Here is a 21,743-nt window from a genome sequence, read left to right on the forward strand (position 1 = left end):
CCAAAATTCCAAAGTTTCTCAGTAGTAAAAGCTAAGATTTTTACCTATTACCCATATTCTGTCCTTTTTTCATCTTTTATCCCCGGCTCTTTTCTGTTCTTTTTCCTCCTTACATTTTTAAACTGCAAAGCAGGGGCTTAATGAGGGTAGATCTTGGCTGAGAAATGTAAAGTATCACCAGCATTTGGAGTGTGGAAGACAGGAATAGGCAGGGATGAAGTTGTTGACTGTTGTTTTCCTGGATATCTCCTAAAGCTTGCTAAGCTTGGTCCTGTTTGAACCTGAGCCTTGTTTTCCACTGGGACTCAGCTTACATTTATGTGAAATAGTACTAGAGGGAGTAATAGTGGGGTGAAGAAAGAGAGAGAGAACAGAAATGTACTTGGTACCTATTATGTATGAAGCTATCTAGCTAATCAACAGCCATGAGAATTGTCATTTTTTAATCCAGTTTTACAAATAGGAAAACCGAAGTTCAGAGAAATTAATAATATGCAGGATTTTACTTACCACAGCTATGATGTGGTAAGTATAGAAATTGATCCCAGGTCTTTCTGGCTTGAAAGCCCATTTTCTCCTTTGCTACAAAGACTTATATGTAAAGGCTATTTCATCAGTGAATTCACTCAAACAGGAGGCTAGGATATAGTGTAGTGTCTTTCCCCTGGATCTAAAAATATGAGAGAAATCAGGAGCCCTCTTGCCTAGGTTTGGAGAGTTGTGTTGTTGCGAGTATCTCAACAAGAGATCTGTAACTATCAGATGATACATATTTTTTTTCCCCAGGGTGGACAAGAAAAGCAACATTTTGAGTGGCTGCCACAGAGGAGCCGGTCACAGGGGCCGTGCATTAGAACTTTGCATCTGCATCTGCATGTTCTTTCTCAGTCACCTTCACAGCCTGTACATGGCTCCTTTAAGTGATTTGCAGGGCAAGGTAGACAGTAAGATGTGTGTGTATATATGTGTGCACAGACAGGTGTATGAATATGTATATGTGTGCTTACACATACATACACATGAAGTACAGCAAGATCTTGGATGCTAGGTATGTGTGACTTCATCGGGCATGCTGTCTGCCTTTGGGAAAATAACTTAATTTCTGCTGCTTTGTAATAACTGTGAAGATAATTATTATAAAATAAAAGTGTAATACTAACATCCATCTTTTTTTAATAGGAAAGTTTCTCCTCAGTGTCTATTTAAAGTAGGCATAATGAGGAACTTGAAGCTGCAACCTGGGTATCCTTTTTTTTACTTTTTTAAATTCTTCCTTGGTGCTTCCAACTTCCATCCAGACAGGACCAGAGCACCATGTACATATCTTCATCAGTGGTGCCAGGGTAACATTGAAATGTGTTGTCTCTTCCTCACTAAATTGGGAATGCTTATACGTATGATACTCCTGTGGCCATAGATGCGTATGTAAATAGATGTACTATGGTATATCCCCACCACTGTGTTTGATATGCACAAACGAAGCCCTCCCAATAACACTGATAAGCTGAGCAAATTGAAACTTGCATGGGCGAATCAGAAAGGACACTGTTGACTGTGTTTCTTGGAAATGAAAATCTTGCTAATGACCCACATACATAGAAGTGCTGAATAAATATTGAGTGAATGGATTTACTTGACAGTGGAAAGCCAGTAGTCTTTATTAAAAAAGGGAAAAAAAGAAAAGAAAAAGAAGAAAAGAAGAGGGAAAATCTCATTCAACTACATTTTCATCTACTCCAGTGCTTTGACTTGAACTCTGATAACAATATAAATAAAGGGGTCTTTGGTGGGGAATCTTAGTTGTTGATGGGAGCTTTCCCCTGGAACCTACACAGCAGGCAGAATGGATTATGAGGTGGGCAGACGTGAGCATCCTTGCATGGTCTCATTAGAGAGAACTCCTGTGGTTTGATTTTTTCATATTCTGTTTACTATCTCCCAAGACTTGTCACCTCTCAAACTTTGCTAAATGTGGATCCTGTTTTATCCTGCCTCTGTTAACTCTTGATTCTTTCCTCTAGGCAGGATTAATAGTCAAGTCTACCGGTAGATGTAGAGTCTGCTAGAGAATTCTGAGTTGATGTGGTTGTTCTTCCCTCTTACTATGAACAGAAGAAAAATCTTCTGCTCAGCTTTGCTAAAAAGCCTTGAGTGTTGCCTATAAATATTGTTATAGATTTTTCCTGTCTATTTGTGGTTAACTCCTTCCTTCCTTCTTTCTTTCCTTCCTCCTTTTCTTGCTTCCTTCCTACAAGTTTTTGCCTTGGGGCCAATGTATAATAGAAGGCCATTGTAGGCTATAATTTACACGGAATGAAAGCTCCCTTTATAGGAAATTTCTGGGTGGGGACTGAATATCCATCTTCATAAATGATTTAACCTAGACTTCCTATGACTCCCCAGGCTGAAGTCCATAATTTTACATTTGCCCACTTCCTACATCAAAAGATTTACTCTAATTAGGATCACAGAAGAAACAGAGGGAAGACATAAAAAGATAACCTCAAGGCTCATTTTTTTCTGTAAATTGAAGAGTCTGCCTAATTCTATTGGACTAGCTTTGTGAATTCTTCACTATGGTATGAGTCTGGAAGGTCAAAACCATCTAACCATTTCATTATAGCGTTATTCACAATCTTAAATAATTAGAGACCATCTAAATGGTCCACATTAGATGATTTATTAAACAAATTATACTGCATCTGCATAGTGAAATATTACACAGTCATTATAAATCACATTGCTAAAGATCATTAATGACATGAGGAAGGGCTTGTGGTATAATATATAAAAAACTGTGTTTCCAGGGCGGCGCCTGTGGCTCAGTGAGTAGGGCGCCAGCCCCATATGCCGAGGGTGGCGGGTTCAAACCCAGCCCCGGCCAAACTGCAACCAAAAAATAGCCGGGCGTTGTGGCGGGTGCCTGTAGTCCCAGCTGCTCGGGAGGCTGAGGCAAGAGAATCGCGTAAGCCCAAGAGTTAAGAGGTTGCTGTGAGCCGTATGACACCACAGCACTCTACCTGAGGGCGGTACAGTTAGACTCTGTCTTTACAAAAAAAAAAAACTGTGTTTCCAACATGACCACAATTTTGAAACAGACATAGAATGAAGACTAGAAGTAAATATACCAAGAATTTAAGAATATTATGAGTAATTTAATCTTTTGCCTATTTTTCTGTTTTATAATTTTCTTCAATGGCATTTTCAGTTTATTACAAAAAATAATAGTAATGTTGTTTTTCAAAAACAAAACTTTTCATCCCCACTTAGAAGAGCTACTTAAAAAAGAGAGGTGACAAACATGTGCTTAGGACCTTCTTATATATTCAAAGCTTCAACTATTACTACAAATCATGCTGACCTTTCAAACATCTTCTTTTCTCCTGGATCCAGGAGGGCAGCCAGATCTATTTGCAGGTCTGGAGAGTTAGGAAGGTCATAAAAAGAGGCATTGACTCAAGTCCTTATTCTCTCTGTCAAGGGACAAAGCATGTGTAAAAGTGTCATCTGTTCCCCAGAGATTGTCCAGACGGAGTCTGAACTCATCTGCGTCCAGTGTCATACTTTTCTCTCCCTTAGCTGATTTTCCTTAGATAGGTTCTAATACAAACTTACACAAGAGTTTCTTTATAATATGGTAGAATATGTGAACTGGAATCTGATAAATCATGTTTTAAGTCATTAATCAAAGAATAAATTGGGGGAAGACACATGTTCCTAGCAATATTGACTTCAGAGTGTATCTTCAGAGTTCCTAGCAATATTGACTTTCTTGAGTCTTTCTCAAGAAAGCTTTATGTTGCAAAGCTCATGCCTCATTTTTGTTCGTTCATCTTTGCCTTTGACTATCCCTGCAATTTAGCTGCATGACCACCAGGGGGAGGGAAAGTCTTGAGTCATGGTGGATTTCTTCAGAAAGGAAAGATGCTGACATTTTTCCTTAGACCTACACCAGAGTTATTCAAGTTTTTATTAAGTAAAAAGCCAAAACAAACAAAAAACCTTCCAGGATATGAAGCCACCAAAATAGCTTAAGGATAGGACTAAGAAAATACCTACATGACTCTTTCCTGATTCTCTTGTTCCTGTAACAGTTAGTTGTACCTTTCTGTTAATTAGTCTTTAGTCTTAATGCCTTCCCTGCATCCACCCTCTATTAAGACTTTGAATTTATTTTTCGTCTCTTAAATGATGCGTTCCATGTCCAAAACTTTCATCTCTCTCATCATATTTTTTTTAAAGAACTACCTGGAATTCTTAGTCTCTAGGCTCTCCTCAAATACACATCTCCCAGGACAAAGTTGCAAAAAACAGAAAGGAGAAGCCCAGCTCAACGTAGTATCTGAAAGGAGCAAATCCAATGTTGATGTTTCACTAACTCCAAAATGGAGTACTTCACACATCGTTCTCACTTCCAAGGTAGAGTTTCATTTGTAGAAGAGCCTCTTTGCAACCTAAAAATTGTATAATTTGAAAAAATAAAAAAGTACTCAAAAAATAAAAACAAAGAGATGAACAAAAAACAAAAATGGAGTACTTCACATTTTCCCACTTAGTGGGAGGCTTATTAATCTTCTTGTTAACTGAACTTCTTCTACCACATCTAGGACTTCCATCTGAAGAACAAAGAATAACTTGTCCACAATCTTGAAAACTTTTTATCTCTCTTTATTGTTATCTTTCTTTTTATACCTTATTCTAAAATCAATAGCATGGTTTACCATACTGAGACCAAGCTAGATGAAATGATATTCTTGAGTTAGACATTAATCTATTCTTTTTTTTTTTTTTACATGGAAGATTTAAAAATGGTAGGACTGGCTTGGTACCCATAGCTCAGTGGTTAAGGCATCGGCCACATATGCTGGGGCTGATGGGTTTGAACCTGGCCCAAGCCTGCTAAACAACAATGACAACCACCACCACCACCACCACAACAACAACAAAAAAAATAGCTGGGCATTGTGTCTGGCACCTGTAGTCTTAGCTACTTGGGAGGCTGAGGCAAGAGAATCACTTAAGCCCAGGAGTTTGCTGTGTTTCTGTGCCACCACGGCACTCTACTGAGGGTGACACAGTAAGACTCTATCTCAAAAAATAAATAAATAGGGACTTTACCTAACAAATGCAATCAGTGTAACCTGGTTTCTTGTACCCTCAATGAATCCCTAACAATAAAAAAAAAAAAAGGTATTCAAACACACACCAAAATAAGTAATAAATAAATAAATATTAAAATGATAGAACCTAGAACCAGATAATAACTGACCATTTTATTTTATACTTTCCACAACCTATTTTACACATGAAGTCATGGAGATCAAAACATTTAGTGATTTGCTCAAAGGCACCACAAGTAATGGGAGGGATGGGGGCCAAAATCCACATCTTCTGACCCCATCTATCAATCTTCTCTGCTAGTTTTCTCCCGGGTAGAGCCCCGAGCTTATCTTTCCTGCTAACCAGGTTACTTGTTTTGAAGCAAATACTAGGCACATTTCCCCTCTCTCATTTATGAAAATTCTCAGTGAAAGCAGTCACAAACAGAGCCCTGTGGCAGGGCACTGGACATCTATTTTCAGTCTGACGAAGAGCTATCAATAAATGGGTTTTCAGTAATTCAGTTTAACTCCTCATCATTTTCAGTATATATTCTGTTCCAAACTCTATGCTCAGCTCTTCTAAAATTGTCTGATCAGTACTATCATCCTGGTTTCATTTCATCATCTCAAATATCATGGGAAAATGTTGGATACTTTTATTGAAATAAAGTTACATCGTTAGCATTCAACTTTCTAATCATCTCAAATATCATGGGAAAATGTTGGATACTTTTATTGAAATAAAGTTACATCTTTAGCATTCAACTTTCTAATCAACCTAGGAATTCCTGAAAAGAACAAAATCGTTTAGCATAGCACAGGCTATGCTTCAGTAATCTTCGTTTGGTTCTTTCTGAATATCACATTTTTGCATATCTGCAGTATCATGATAAATCTCTAGGAATAAATATCTAGCTGCCTGCAGGAAGTATGAAGAGCCCTCCCTTTCCTCCTTTCTGAACAATGATACAGTATTTGTCCATTCTAGCCTCCAGTTCTTCCTAGTCTCTCAAAGATGACCAATCTCTTTGCTCTAAGACCACACCTGCGTATTTCTATGAACCACAGGAAGCCATGGGTGGTTCCTGTCCTTAAAGAATGCCAACAACACTAACAGTAAATGTAGCAATGATGGATAATGAATATAAATGTAGAAACACGAACTGACCAATAGCTGTGCTGGTGGGAAGGACAGTCTGCCGTACTGACTTCCTACCTGGAGTTGGAAGACTCCGAGCTGGCTTCCTTAGCCTCGTGCAGCCCTGGCCTCTCCCTAAGTGGAGTCTCTGCTCTCTCCCTCACAGTTGTGGACATGGATGGAAGATCTTCAGAAGGAGATGCTGGAGGATGTCTGTGCAGACTCTGTGGATGCCGTCCAGGAACTGATCAAGCAGTTCCAGCAGCAGCAGACCGCCACCCTAGATGCCACACTCAATGTCATCAAGGAAGGCGAAGACCTTATCCAGCAGCTCAGGTCAGCGCCTCCCTCCCTGGGGGAGCCCAGCGAGGCCAGGTCAGCATGGGCGGTGCTTTCCAGTGGGAAATGCCTCGGGCTAGACGTGAGATAAGTCCTGTCCCAGTCTTGATTCGCCACAACCTGTTTTGTGGTCTTGTGTGAGCCTCAGTTTCTTCATCTGTCAAATGTAAAAATGCCTGCACCATGCCCAACTTGAGTCTAAAATGAAACAGGAAAAAGCTCAAATATTTCAAAGCATTATTTATCATTCATGATGTTGAATCAAGTAATATTGATATGACAAAAATTCACAAAATTCAGCAAAAATAAATATGATCTTCATTAAGAATTATGGCCTATTTGGTCATTTGGAAAAATAGACAGTATTGAAGATAGTGTTATTTGGTATCTGAACTTAGTGCCCCAGTCAGCAGACTCTAACCATTCTGCTACTGTTTGGCTCTGGCCCACGAGGGTATAGAAAGTGTGTGATGTTGTTCCACCAGCACCCCATTACCTGTCTTTGACCAGTCCACCATTCCTTCCTGTCCAGAAAATAAAACTCCTTCTGTATCAACCTAAACAACTATAACTAAGAAGGGAAATCCTGTTTAAACCCTTACATTTGTTTAGAATTATCCACGCCATTGCCTCCTTTCTATGAGCATCAATCTCTAGTTTCTTGCTCCTGTCAAGGGCACTGGCTCCGCAGATAAAGTGTCATCTAGGCCTTGAACAAACCCCCAGCAACCAGCCCTGTGCCCAGGTGCCGTATAAATAGGATTTGATGGTGCTAATGATGCCCACCCACAGAGACCTGTTCCTATCCTAAAATCACTGAGTGCTGGGACCTCTGCCAGCTTCGGTCAGAAATAATCTCATCAGCAAGTCCCAGGCCAGCCCTGGGACCTGAGGGAATTACTTCAATTAGAGTAAGCTTTTTTTCACCCACACCAGTTGTCCAATTAAGTAAACAATGAGAAATTGCCTTTGGAAAACCCTGGCATGTTTTTCCACTGAAAATTAATGATTTCTATTCCAAACATGCACATGAGATGTTCTGAATCCTCCTGTTGCATACTAACAAGACAGCCTCTTTCCCTTCTTCTCCCAATTTATCCTCATGACAGTTCTGTCTGCCTCCCTAGGAACCTCCGCTGTCATTTGCTTCTGAAGAAAATTCCAAACAGTGGGCAGTCACTTAACCTTTCTGGGCCTCAGCTGTTTCATCTGTATAATTAAGGGGTCTGCTCTAGGAGCTCTGTCAGTGCTAGAATTTTGTGATGCCTTTGTTTTATCTGTTTGAATATTTTCCACAAGCTTAGCTGGCTTTTCTATCTGTGGCCATGCTACTTGTTCTTAACAGCTGCCAGTGTTTAATGTGCCCCGTGCCTAAGGGTGTAAGGCTGCTCGGTGATGAAAGCAACAATGTGGGCGAGGCCTATTCTACAAGAGTAAGTTTCATGGATTTCAGGCAGTACCATAGGCATATAACCAAGAGCCATTCATCCCTCTGCTAGCCTGACTCTAGCCTATACTCCCCTCCCTGACATCTCTTCTCAGGGAGAGAGAGAAGTAAATGGATGCTTAGTGGATGCTGACAGGGTGCCACACACACACCGGAAACACACCTTCCCCATGTCTTGTGGCTCTTCAGACACCCATCACTGGAGCACCTCCGGGGGCTTTTGCCTCAGCTCTGTACTTCCTAGTGAGTGTGGTACTGACACAGAAATCATTCTCTTCTTTTCTGGAGGCCATATGATGGGGAAAGATTGCGAAGTCAGAGAGAACAGTCATGTGCACCCAGCAGCAAAGCCCCCAGCAAATGATAATGGATATTACTGAGTACATTTCTCATGTTCCATTCATGACTGGGAGTGTCTATGCAATAGTGGGGTTAGGAACCAGGCCTGTTTTATGCCCAAATAAGCCAGGGTGAGGAGGCAGGAACTGGTTGCTCCATGAATGACAAATCGGCTTTACAGTTCTTCTGAACAGATAGTGTGAGCTCAGATACCATTGTTTCTGAGACAAGCACAGGCTAAAAGATATGGCTTACAGAAAGCCTGCTGATGAAAAACTAATAATTTACCCCTTGTTCTCTGACTTCTTAAATTTTACAAGATACCAAGATGTCACAAGATAATAAACATGTGAGTTTATTTCAAGTTTTAGGGCTCAATGTCCTATAGAATAGACATTTCTTAACCTCCATAGTTATTTTTTTTTAACACTTACCTCTGTGGAGGTCTCACTACCACCCCATACCTCTGAGCAGGTCAATCTGTCAATCTCTTAGTTCCTCTCTGCAATGTGTCACCTCCCCTTTTGCTCAGAGAGCATGCCCCCTCCCATCTACTTGACTATTCATCTGTTTCTTGAAGCCCCCAAGTCAAAACTCTCTGAAACCTTTGCTTGTCCTAGACTCTTATTGATCTAGCCTTTACTCTTATAAGTTATTAGGCCTGTGCCCCAGTCAGCACTGAACACTTCACTCATGTCCTTTCAGGATTAGTAATCAGTCATACAATTCATTACTGTCCCAGTTCATGTGTACTGTCTTATTTAGCAGCCACCTGTGAAGTGAGCAGGGCAGGGATTAAGTCCACTTTACAGGTGAGGCACCTGGGTCCACCAACCTATGTATGTCAGAGCTGAAACCTAATTCAGGATTGTAGACTCCAAATCCTGTGCTTTCCTAACTATAGCTTGAAGCCTGATAAATAATACCAGCCCATAACTTTGGCAAAACATTGTAAAATCGATGCTTACAATTTGGCAACCATATGGCATCTTATTTTAACAATCTTGTAAAATTAAACTAGGAAGATTTTTTCTTTTTTCATATGCCTTTAATGTGTCTACCCTTGTGTATTGTGACGTATGTGTCTATGTTAAAACTATATATGTTAGACTACATACATGTATGGAACCATCCATTTCCTAATTTATGTTTGGTAGAGCCCTTTCTCATCCATCATTTCATTGTGTTCCTTTCACAATTCTGAGGAGTAGAAGAGCAGCAGGTCTTAGAAATAGGGCTGTGAGGGGAGAGGACACTTGGCAGAGGGAGGGAGGGCATTAGGTGGGATCTCACCTAATGTGCATAGTGTGAGGGTGCATAACACACCCCCTGGGGGAGGGGCTCTTCTACAAATGGAACTTTACCCTGGAAATGAGAACAGGGTAACCTTAAAAACCATACCCTCATATTAATTTGAAAAAATAAAAAAAAAATCCTCAGAAAGAAAAAAAGAACTAGAGCTGTGTACCCAAAATAGGATGCATGTGTCTGATTCACCTACTAAACAAATGTGTCAGGCTCACAGCAGGAACTTAATAAATGCCTGTTGATTGAATGACTCAGCTGATTCACATCTACCTTGCTCTGCTGTGGAAGGCCCCCCTCCTCTGTCACTTCTAACATGACAAGGCCTCTCCCTCCTTCTTTCCCCATCCCCGCTTTGCCACAGGGACTCAGCGGTGTCCAACAACAAGACGCCCCACAGTAGCTCCATCAGCCACATCGAGTCTGTCCTGCAGCAGCTTGACGATGCCCAGGTGCAGATGGAAGAGCTGTTCCATGAGCGGAAGATCAAGCTGGACATCTTCCTGCAGCTGCGCATCTTTGAGCAATACACCATAGAGGTAGAGACAGGGAACCACGGCAAGCAGGTGGGAAGGGGGCTGAGGAGAGTGTCCCAGCCAAGGGTGCTGCACCAAGGGCAGGGCAGTAACCTAAGGGAATTAGAGCATCAAGGATGGATTTTTAGAAGTCAAGGAATTATTTGAGTCCTCCATGATGTATTCCTTCTATTCCTCTTATCCTCTACTGCCAAGCAGAGCCCCGCTATTTTACCGTCTGTCTGTGGATTACTTCATTGACAATGTTTTTTGTTGCTGTTCCTTGAACTCTTTATTTGGTACTTGGTTCTTCACAGACCGTGGGATTGGCTGTTTGGTGATTAGAGTCATTGAATTTCATAGCTTCATGAGTAGGTAGGTGTTAAAATTAAGTGGCCTCTTTGTCTGACAAATGTATATTAGGGATTAGATGCTATCACAGAGCAGCCAAGAAGCCAGGAGCCGGAGGAAGGAAGGCTCGTATTATCAGTTTGATTTCTGCCTATTAAGAAAGTAAGTTTATGCTAAAGTTTATATTGGTTGATTTCTTAGACTCCTCAGTTCTTCTTTAGAAGGTTGGGATCACATATTCTGGGATATTTATGTCCCCTTGTGATACCAGTTAATAACATTTGCCCTACAAAATTTCTGCCTTTTATTGTTTTCTGCTTTGAAACAGTAACTAAAGCAAGGCCAGTAGGGTTTCTGTGGTATAAAGAATATCCAACACATAAAGTACTTTTTCCTTCTCAGAGATAATAAAGTTAAATTAAAGGCACTATCTTCTTTGCTCCTGACTGATATAGTAGGAGGGAAAGCAAATTTTCTACCTCCCATTTCTTTTTTTTATTATTATTAAATCGTAGCTGTGTACATTAATGCGATCATGGGGCACCATACACTGATTTTATAAACTATTTGACACATTTTCATCACACTGGTTAACATAGCCTTCCTGGCATTTTCTTAGTTATTGTGTTAAGACGTTTATATTCTACATTTACTAAGTTTCACATGTACCCTTGTAAGATGCACCGCAGGTGTAATCCCAGTTATAACCATTTCTTTTTAACTTTGTTTTGCATTCCAACCATCTCGCTGGAGTTGGGGCTTCTGGGATTATAGAGACTGATCTTCCTAACAGTGTCTGTGGAAACAAGTGCACCTGGTTTGGGAAGAAAGATGATTTCTTTTTAAATGTTGAAAGCTCCAATATCCCTTCCTAATTCAACTGAGGACCAGAGGACTGTCATGGCAACAGCTCTCCTTTTCTTGTATCCTAGGACCAAAATGTTTATATTGCGAATCTGAAAAGAAAGGCGACTTTCTTTTTTTAAGAAAATTCTTACCTATCTATCCCTTACTCTCCTGTGATCTTTCTCTTTTTATAAGCACATCTCTACACCTGCCTCCCTGCAACCTGCCTCCCTGCAACCCCTCATAACCTCTTGCTTAAAGATTTCATATTTGAAAAGGTGGTTTCTGGACAGTTTCTGGAACAAAGGAGAAGATAAGTCTTTATATCTGAATTATCCTTCCAGCTAATTCTGTAACTTTAGGTGATTTATTGATACTTTTATTTTGAATCTATACTCAGGACTTCAGGTGGCACATAGTAGCAAAGCATATTTTGGAAGAACAATCAAAATACCAGTAGAAAAATAAAGATTTTGGCATGCAGTGAAGAGTTTACATAGTGAAATTCATAAACGGGGAGTGACAAAAGTAATAAAGAGAAAGAAAGGCTCATTATTCTTTGGTCACTGGGAGTAAGACTCACAAAAATAATTAGAGGTAACTTTTGATTAAAGTGGTGTAGGCCTTCCTCAGCTCTATTTTACCCACTGGGAGTGAATAAATCCATGTGGGAAATTATGTTAGCAAATGTGGTGATTTTGCTGTTGTATTCTTTATTTACTCTGCTGTCATTCCAGATCCAAGTGAAAAAATGTTTAAGGGGAAGGAAACAATCTGAAGGTCTGGATGTTTGCATTTTATTTGATTAGATGGCTATGGTCTGGCGGTCAGGGTTGCTGGTTCACTCCCAGAATGGGTTGGTGAGCTTCCCTTTGACCTGGACTGTACCCCTGATGTCAGCTGAGGGCACCACAAAGGGTATTTGCCTTCAATGATTTGGGGTAAATACAGTTCCACTCCAGAAAAATAATCCAAAGCACATGCAGGAAATAGTCTTTAAAAAACATGAGATAAATCAAATTCTTTAAAATTGGATCCTACTTAAAATATTTCAGTAGAGGAACTTGATATTTAAATGGTAGGATTTGCATTCTTCAGCTTTTCTAAATATAAACCTTCCTCTTTCCACCTCAAGTACTGGACAACAACTTGGATGACTTGGTATGCAGTAGAGCAAAAGCTGGGAAATAGCGTGGGGGCCTAAGGGCCTAATAAAATGAGGGAGATAAAAATAGTTATTTGAGTCTGCATCTTCTGTATAGGCTATGACATCCACCTTTTCAAAGGGGTCTTGTTCCGCATTTAGGGTGAGGCCTGAACTTGGGGAAAATGCTGCGTCTAATCTTAGAAATGGAAATCTGTCCCACCTATGGAAAATCTCTGCTTCATATCAAATTGTCAGAAGTTATTTTTGAGAGTGGTGTGATTATTTCAAATACCAACTAGGTGGGGATAATGAGTAAACTTCAAGAGAAGCTTCAGAGTGTGAAACTGAAGGTGGTTTCTGTAATGAACAAGTCACAGCTGACACAAGCCAGGGCAGGGTCTGGGATTGCAGGTCCTACAGCTGTGGTTTCTTTCCTAGAGGAAGGCATTTGATAGATATACTCCACATTCCTAGGGATTACTGAACACCAGAGCAGGCCTGCTACTGGGACATCTGGCAACATAAACATGATTCCTTAACCACATCACTGATGGCTGAGATGAACCAATTTAAAAATGAGGATAGCACATGAGTTGCTGTACCATTGTCCTTATACTCAATAACAATGATGTGTAAGGCTCCCACATTATAATCTGGAATGAAATTATAGGACACCCCCAGTTGAAGTGAAACATCTAAGATAATTTAGGCAGATGGTCAAAACCAGGGCTGCAGTGGCATTCCTAAAATACCTTTTTTGACTCCATGGAGACTTGACAGAGTGACCTAGAGTGGAGCTTGATGTTCTATAAAGTTTTGTCCTTTAGTTTAGCCTCCCTCTGTGAAAAGTATTTTGAGTGAACTGGTTATTATAGAAGAGACACTTCACTAAATGGTAATAATATTTGTTTTGTGGTGTGGTAAGAAGATGGGTGATGTTTTTGTTTTGATGTTTTCTTGCATTTCCAAGTTTTATATAATTAAAATGATCAGAAAGTAATAAAATATATTTTTAGGAGCAAGAATAGGCCCATGGTCTCCAAACATTTTTGATTATGTACCCTTTCAATAAAATATTTTTGAGGTCTGTCTCACCTTTTCTCCTTCAGGAAAGGGACCCAATTCTAACTTCCCTTGGAAGTGCTCTAAACTTTCTCTTTGTTCTTCCTAAATAAAATCTCTAAAAATATATATGTAGGTATATATATATTTTTTTGAACTTGCAATCCCCTACATATGTATATTTATTGATTTATAAAGATGCTCTAACACTAGCTAATACTCTTAAAACTCTATATGCCTTCCAAGTGCAGGTTAAATTACATGAGAAGTTGTGGCTTCATATTTCAAATAGTCTTTTGGTAATTTCAATATTCCAAAAATATTTTATTTTGCCCACTTTCTTGACAGATCTGATTAGATTGCCAGTGTTCCCTTACCCCGTAGTGTGGCAGACAGAGAGTTCAGAGCTCGCTTGTGCCTTTATGATTAATAGTACATACAAATTGCAGTTTCTTTGCAGGAAACTTGTTAATATGTCTTTTTGTGAAGGTTAGTTTAGTTAAGACTAGGTAATAAATAAATCCATTTAACTGGGCACATGAAAAAGAGCCATAATTTGAAATATATTGAAAGCAATGAACAATGAGTCACAGATAGCCCCTCTGAATTGTGACATTCCTAACTTCTCTGGGAAGTCTTCTCATCACAAACAGCACAAAACCACCTGCCATGTGGTCAGAGTGAGACTCCAGCATCAGTCTCTAGTGAAAGTCTAGGGAAACTTTATATACTTTTTATTGGCTTGATTAAATATATGTGCATTATATATATGTATGTGTGTGTGCGTGTGTGTGTATTTAAGTAGAAAGAATTTTTCTCTCTACTATCAATGGGTAATCCTGGGCATCTCCTGAGGTGGGCAGACTCATGTTGGATGGCCCTAGAAATGACACCAAAAAAGATATTCTACATAAAAGACTTTCTGAAAATATGGGCCATCTTTATGGTCTTTCTTTTAAATCTCTAAGTCTGTAATTGCAAACTAAGTTTGCTCCATGAACCTGAAAATTCATTTGAGTAATTAACCTGATTAAGGAATGGAGCAGCCAACTCTGAATCTGTGGACTTCACATTAAAACAAGTTGAGATCAGGCTGAGGCTGAGAAGAAATAGCATCCAAGGAGTAAGCTTTCCTCTAGAGAAGAGAATGCTGATTGAAACTATTCCATTCCTTACTCAAATGGTCTCAACTCTTCATTGGTGGGATTCAGAGGCTGTTAGCATTTTATATGAGAAAGAGATTGTTCAGTCAGCTTTTCATGTGCATATATAGAAATTCAGCTTGGTAAACATTTAGTGAGCACCTGCTGTGTACCAAAAACTGTGTTGGGTGTTGAGGATACAATTGTCCCTGCCCTTAGAGGACCAGTTGCAGAGAATCATCATACAGTGTGAGAATTCTATGACAGAAGCTCACAGTTTGATAAGAATACTGAGGGGAGCAGAGAAGGGAGTTTGGGAACTCAGAATTTCCTTATTGTGTCAAAATCTCTACCTTTTATACTTTGTCCTTATTCTGCTCCCTGGGGGAAAATCCAGAACAATTCTGCTCCTTCTTTTATTTGGAAGCCTAAAAATATGCATGCTTTCTAGACACTAACTCTTGGTCACCCCCTGCTGAAGGGACTCTAGTTAGCTAAGCCCAGCTCACCTACATACACCTAGATGTGTGCTATTCAGAACACTGGCTCTGGTGTTTATCATAGGTCTCTTTTTCTTTATCTGAAATACGATCAAATTGTATGAATTATTTCTGCAGTCTCCTGTCACTCTAAAAATTCTGTGATTACTTCTCTTTATTGTCAGCCCTTCTCTATGATCCCAAATTTACTCACCTTTTGCTGAATAGGATATACATGGTCTCTAGATACTAACTTTTGGTTACCCTCTGCTGAAGGGACTCTAGTTAGCTAATCCCAGCTCACCTACATACACCTTGATGTGTGCTGTTCAGAACACTGGCTCTGGTGCAGCCCAGGTGGTAGGTACCTTTTCAGTGACCTCGTCTCCTGCCTTTAATAGGCTTTGCTCACTTAAGAGCCCCAGTTATCCTTTCAAAGTAATTGCTTCCATTTTTCTGACTTTTAAAAAAGTTAGATGGCAGCTTTTATATTTCTCCCTTCAAATTTTACTTTTTTTCTTACACAGCCCTTTAGCTTATGAAAACATTTAAATTTAATTTATACCACTGTCCATGCTGTGGATGTTTGAAATGTTCGCCAGGTGAGACAAGGCCGTCTGGTACTTCACTGCAGTTCTCCTCTAGGGACGCAGAGCCGTTAGCCTGCCCAGTCACTGTGGGTGTGGATCATCTGAGGGCTCCATCATCCAGTCCAAGTTAATCACTCCTTCTTCCCTAGATACCATGTGACACAGAAGCCTTGCTGTTCTCCGTGTTTATAATATGCCAGATCCACCAGCGTAGTATCTGTATCAAGAAAGAAAATGAGATCTATTTGAGATAGTCTTTGTGGATTCTTCCCTTAGTGATCAAGGTAACATTTTCTAAATGTACCCCAGACTTCTTGGGAAGGAAATGCCAATGAATACAATGAAGTAAGCCAAATTCTTCTCCAAATACTTGATAGTGTCTACTAGACTTTTTGTTAAATTTCAGTATCACTAGAGGTTTCCCCTACCATTTTCCTTTTTAAAAAATCAGGATTATCACCTTCTGGGGGCAAGACATGATCGCAAGAGGGACTTTACCTAACAAATGCAATCAGTGTAACCTGGCTTATTGTACCCTCAATGAATCCCCAACAATAAAAAAAAAAAAATTTTTGTCTCCCCAATTCTCAGGGAGGCAGATTTGAGAAATTTCTCCCATCTCCCCACTTAGCACAATGTGGAATAAACTCTCTTCTATTAAAAAAAAAAAGATCAGGATTATTCACACAGAATTAGTATTCTAGAAAGTCACCTATTTTCAGTAAATTATCAAAAATTCCTGTTAAGAACTTTCAGATCACTCCAGTGGGGGTGGGTCTGGGGTTGTGGACCTGAACTCGGGTAACGTTATCAAGGTTCAAGGGTCATATGTGCCTCCCTTCTGGTAAAGAGGCAGTGGAAGGGTGCAGATGTAAGCTACAGCCCTGGGTATTTAGCTCACACGGGAAAAAGAGACATTCCAACACTCACATGTTGCTTGGTACTAGAATGAGTAATACTTGCATGTTGGAGGAGGTTTTCAACAAAGGAGAGATCTTTAGAAAACAAAATAGAGTTCTGCAAGTCTCAAATTGGTAAGAGGCAAAGGTATGGACAAAATTATTGCTCAGAATCTCCACAACCCTTATAATTGGCAAAGCCACAGTTCAATCATAATGATAGTGAAGAAAAGAACATAAAATTGGCCATAAAAGTTATCCAGTTATCCAAATTATTCAATTGGTATAGAAATTAGGTAATTGAATGCTGGAACTCATCAATTACAGCATTTTGCAATATGTTCTCACATTATTTTGCCAATAATTAAAAACAACTGAGGGAATTTCATTACTGCCAATTTCCTTCTGCTTTTCTGGAAAATGTTTGCAATATCCCCAAAAGTCTTCAAATAACTAAATAAGTATGTTAACTCTTCAGACAGACTATATGTATTTGCAAAACAGAGGGAAATACCATGATGCATTAAAAATAACCTGTTTTGGAATTCACTAATCTTATCATTTTATAAATGGATTAACAGAAAAGAATACTATATTGGGCAAGAGGAGTGCATGACTTTGGTGCTTTATTTTAGTTTCATGGCAATAACCTGCATCAACACATTATAGGTAAAATAGCTCTTCCCTTGCAATGAGATGGTCTCTTCAGTGCAATATGTCTTTCTTTATCAGCCACTGCTCATAGGCCAGTGGAGAAATGTTATCTTTCACTTTTCTCATCTTAATAAAAATAATGACATCATAAAACAAAGTGGTCATTTTGCAGTTGACGGCCCATGTATGTCAGTAGCCTCTCATCACAATGAAATGCTTAGACCCTTCCTCCCCACTATTAGTGGGATGAAACTGAGCTTTAATGTATACAGCATATGGGCAGCACCTGTGGCTCAGTGGGCAGGGCACTGACCCCATATACCGAGGGTGGTGGGTTCAAACCCAGCCCCGGCCAAACTGCAACAAAAAAATAGCCAGATGTTGTGGCGGGCGCCTGTAGTCCCAGCTGCTTGGGAGGCTGAGGCGAGAGAATCGCCTAAGCCCAGGAGTTGGAGGTTGCTGTGAGCAGTGTGATGCCACGGCACTCTACTGAGGGCAATAAAGTGAAACTCTGTCTCTACAAAAAAAAAAAAAAAATATATATATATACAGCATATGTAGTGCTGACTAATATATGTAATCACTTTGCTGAAGGCAGTAGTGCCTTGATCAAGCATGCAGTGCTTTGAGTTAGACTACCTGGGTTTGAAATTTAAATGTTTAAATGTTCTAATTGTGTGACCTCAGGCAAGTTACTTAAGCATTTGAGGCCTCGGTTTCCTCATCTGAGAAATAGAGATGAGATAATATTCCCCAGCCTGTAAGGTTGCTATGAGGCTTTAAAGAGTTAACATATACATGTTAGCAAAGCTCCTGGCACTTAATACATTGTCGTCAGCATTGTTATCATTCATAATATATTTTCGTATCTATACATACATATAGATATTTGCCTCTAGATTTTAAGCACTTAAACATCCCATCTTATTCTTCTCTGTTGTTTCTTTCCTAATTTGTCACTGATCATACATATTAGGAGATTCCTGAGTGTTTCTGCAGAGCACCTGCTGTGAGAACAAAAGGCATTTGCTCTGTCATACAGAGAAACAGCCTATGCAAGGCACAGGTCACACATCTCTCTCTGCAACGTTAGTCTCTCTGCTTACAGTCCCATACCAGACTCAACGTGTCTCCTGAGATTCATGACAAAGGCCCCTGGGAACCAGAGAATTCTAGATAGGTTAACATTGCCTTTATACTGAGCAATCTGGCAGGATCAATTTTTGAAAAAAAGAATTACCAAAATTCTAAACAACTCAGGAATGGAAGAAAAAGTATCCAATGTACTCAGCCCTACTATGAAGCTAAATTATAGCTTTCACATGAAGACTATAACCCAACTATAGCGCAAGACTATAGGGAAAGGGCCAAGGGAGGGGTGAGGTTTTGGTGGAGGGAGGGTAATGGGTGGGGCCACATCTATGGTGCATCTTAGAATGGGTACAGGCGATTGCACTATTGTACACAGCTATGATTTAACAATAAAAAAAAAATTCTAAACAAAAACATCCTATTAGAGGAAAGCAGTTTGTTTTCTCACGAGGATAAATTATGCCCGACATTTATATAAGGCCACAGATACACAATTAATTTATTGATCTGCTCAGTGAATACATGATTAATTTAAATGTTTATGTGAAGTGGAGAAAAGTTCATTATCATGGCTTTTTTTTTTTTGGAAAAAGAAAACAGAAGGGTAAAACTGGCACTCTTCTAAAGTGAGAAGAGTAAAAGGAAGATTATCTCTAGAAATCAGTGCTTGGAGCAGCTTTACTGATGTAACACCATGGTTAAGAGCGCAAGCTCTGTAGTTGAACGCTCAGTTCTTCCACTACCAGTTCTGAGACCATGAGGAAAACCATTTGACTTTTCTGTTTCTGTTTCCTCCCAGAGTTTCTAGGAGGATTAGGTAAAAGAAATTTAAACAATTTAACACACCGCCTATCCCATAATAAATGCATAATACAAAGTAAAATGTCTCCTTCAACTATTTCTTCATCTTTATCATGATCATCAACAGCATCTAAAAATGATGTGAAGAAAGAAATACACAATGAGATTTTCAGTGTTGCAGGTGATAAAGGGTGAAGTTGAGGGGTCAGACCCTAGGTAGTGGGAGGAAAAAGGGCAGGTAAGTTTTGATTCAGGCAGATACAGAAAACATTCGGGGAATAGGGACTAAAGTTTTCTTTCTCTACACCAAAGTACTTGGGAAGATTCAGAAAATGGGAAGAACCAACAGAAAGGGTTCTCTTTGAACAGAGCCCAAAGTGGCTGCTAAAGCAACTCCCATAGAGCATTTTTTGGCAGCTGAATACTGGATTTGGTGCATTTTATCTGACAGGAAATTCTTGGGCTTTCTTTTCGAAATGAGCCTCCCCATTTCCCACTGCCTCTTATCCTTTCTAAATTTCTTTTTAGCTCCTTCTCTGATTTTTCTTATTGCTGTGTCTCTAGCCTAGACAATTTTTAGAATAGAAATATTGCCAATCTATTTCTCCAGGAGGTCATCCTATCCTAACACACCAAGTAATTCAGGAGACTGAAGGAGACAGAGGCCACCAGAGCCAAGACGGAAACTGAGCAGACCAGCACCTGAGATGGAGCTAGCAAGATAGGTTGACTGAAAGTGCAGTGCTATCTGAGGACTGTGTGTTCCATCTTTCATTCACTGGGTTCAGGCGCTAGTTTCTGGCCTGAACACATTCTCTCCAAATGGGATTGAATCTGGTGTAGGTTTTTCTTTTCATGGTTTTGTCTCCATATCAGCAAACCACCCCATGTCCCATGTTATAGATAATCCAGAGAAAGACTTCTGGGTCTGAAGGTTGTTGTGAAACTCTTAGTACCAGACAGTTTACTCTGAAGGGCCATCAGGGCTTGAGCAGAATGGGAGGAAGGTCATGGGCATTTCAGAGCCATCAGAATGGGAAGGAGGCTGGAGTGGACAGTCAGCTCTCGGGGCCAGCAAGGAGCTAACTGATGGGATCATAACAGAAACAAGATGTGAGGCTGAAAAGCCAGGTTTATTTATTGACAGCCAGGCAAGCTTCTGAGTTGAAAACAAAATATTTTTCTTAAAAAAACAAAAACGACCCTTGTTGTAACTTGCCAGAAAGAAGGAGAGGAGGAACTCAGTTAAAAAACAGTCCTTGAAGAAACAGAAAATACATAGGAAAGAGAATAATTTAGACTCCAGTAAATATTAAAAACATACAAATGAGGAGGGAGGGCCTGACGCAGAGTGAAGAGCATGTGGACCCAGGGAGAGTAGCCTCAGGGCTCAGGCGTTCTGTGAAGGAGCCCCTAGAAATTCTCATTCTTCAGGCTTCACAAGAGAGCTGGGTTCTTCAACTTAACGGTATCAGATGAAAAGAGTGAAGGAGGGTAAGGAGAGGGGAGGAAAGAATATAGGAACACCAGATATAGGATCCTGGACATATTTCCACCCCTACGTAATTACTCAAAAGCAATGAAAACTGATGTCCACAGAAAGACTTGTATAAGAACTTTTACACCACTCCTATTTGTAATAGCCAACCACTAGAAACAACTCTAAAGTTCGTTGGTAGGAGGATGGATAGACAGATTGTGGTAATACGCACCCTGCAGAATACTACTTAGCTGTAGCAAGGAGTGCACTACTGAGGCACACAGCAGCGTGGGTGAATCTTAAATACGGCATGTGGAGCAAAAGAGCGCCATACAAAATTACATATTGTATGATTTCATTTGTACGAAATTCAGGAGTAGGCAAAACCACATCAACAATGACAGAAATCAGAGAATGGTACCTGGTTGGGGAGTGGGGGTGGGGTGGGTACGGATTGGAAAGGGGGGACAGTAGTAGACTCCTAGAGTGACAGAAAGGTCCAGTAGTTTGTTTTTGATGATCGATACACAGCCCTATAAAATTGCCAAGAATTATAGGACTGAATGCTTAAACTATGTGTATATTATTGTATATAAATTATACTTTAAATTTTAAAATACAGTTAGGAAAAAGATAGTTATAGACCTAGTCCTATACAGACTATGGAGAACTATTCATTCTCGAAAGCAGTGATTTTCAACTGGTGTGCCACGGCACAGATCTTAGGTGTGCAACAAAAATTTTTAAAGATAATTAATGAAATTATTTTTGGAAGAAGTCCAAAGCACAGCAAGTATTTTTTTTACCCTTTTTTAAATCAACATAATTGGTATGCCATGGAAGTTGAACTATGGGGTTCAAGTGTGCCGTGAGATAAAAAAAGTTTGAAAAACACTGCTCTAAATTCTCTCTCTATTCCCCTCAGTCTCACCCCTCTCTCTAGTTAGGGAAAGTCAGTCACTTTTCAGAGATGAGGCTATAATAGAAACCTGTTTTGCCTGCTAACCTACTGGTC

At 39.8% G+C, this 21,743-nt stretch overlaps 1 protein-coding gene across 26 annotated transcripts in view; it reads left to right on the plus strand.

The window, feature by feature from the left end:
• KALRN (kalirin RhoGEF kinase) overlaps positions 1–21,743 on the plus strand; it is a 744,321-nt gene that overhangs the window by 406,808 nt on the left and 315,770 nt on the right. For 18 of the 26 annotated variants that reach the window (XR_008374862.1, XM_053564450.1, XM_053564452.1 and 15 more), the window contains exons 12-13: positions 6,407–6,615; positions 10,035–10,209. Coding sequence is in view for 25 of the 26 variants with exons in the window: in XM_053564450.1 (XP_053420425.1) it covers positions 6,407–6,615; positions 10,035–10,209 (384 nt within the window). In the remaining variant the exon portion in view is untranslated. The remainder of the gene's footprint in view (positions 1–6,406; positions 6,616–10,034; positions 10,210–21,743) is intronic. The other 8 variants (XM_053564454.1, XM_053564456.1, XM_053564442.1 and 5 more) reach the window with 1 other exon arrangement.

This window comes from Nycticebus coucang, chromosome 16 (genome assembly GCF_027406575.1).
Source record: "Nycticebus coucang isolate mNycCou1 chromosome 16, mNycCou1.pri, whole genome shotgun sequence".
NCBI classification, from domain to species: domain Eukaryota; kingdom Metazoa; phylum Chordata; class Mammalia; order Primates; family Lorisidae; genus Nycticebus; species Nycticebus coucang.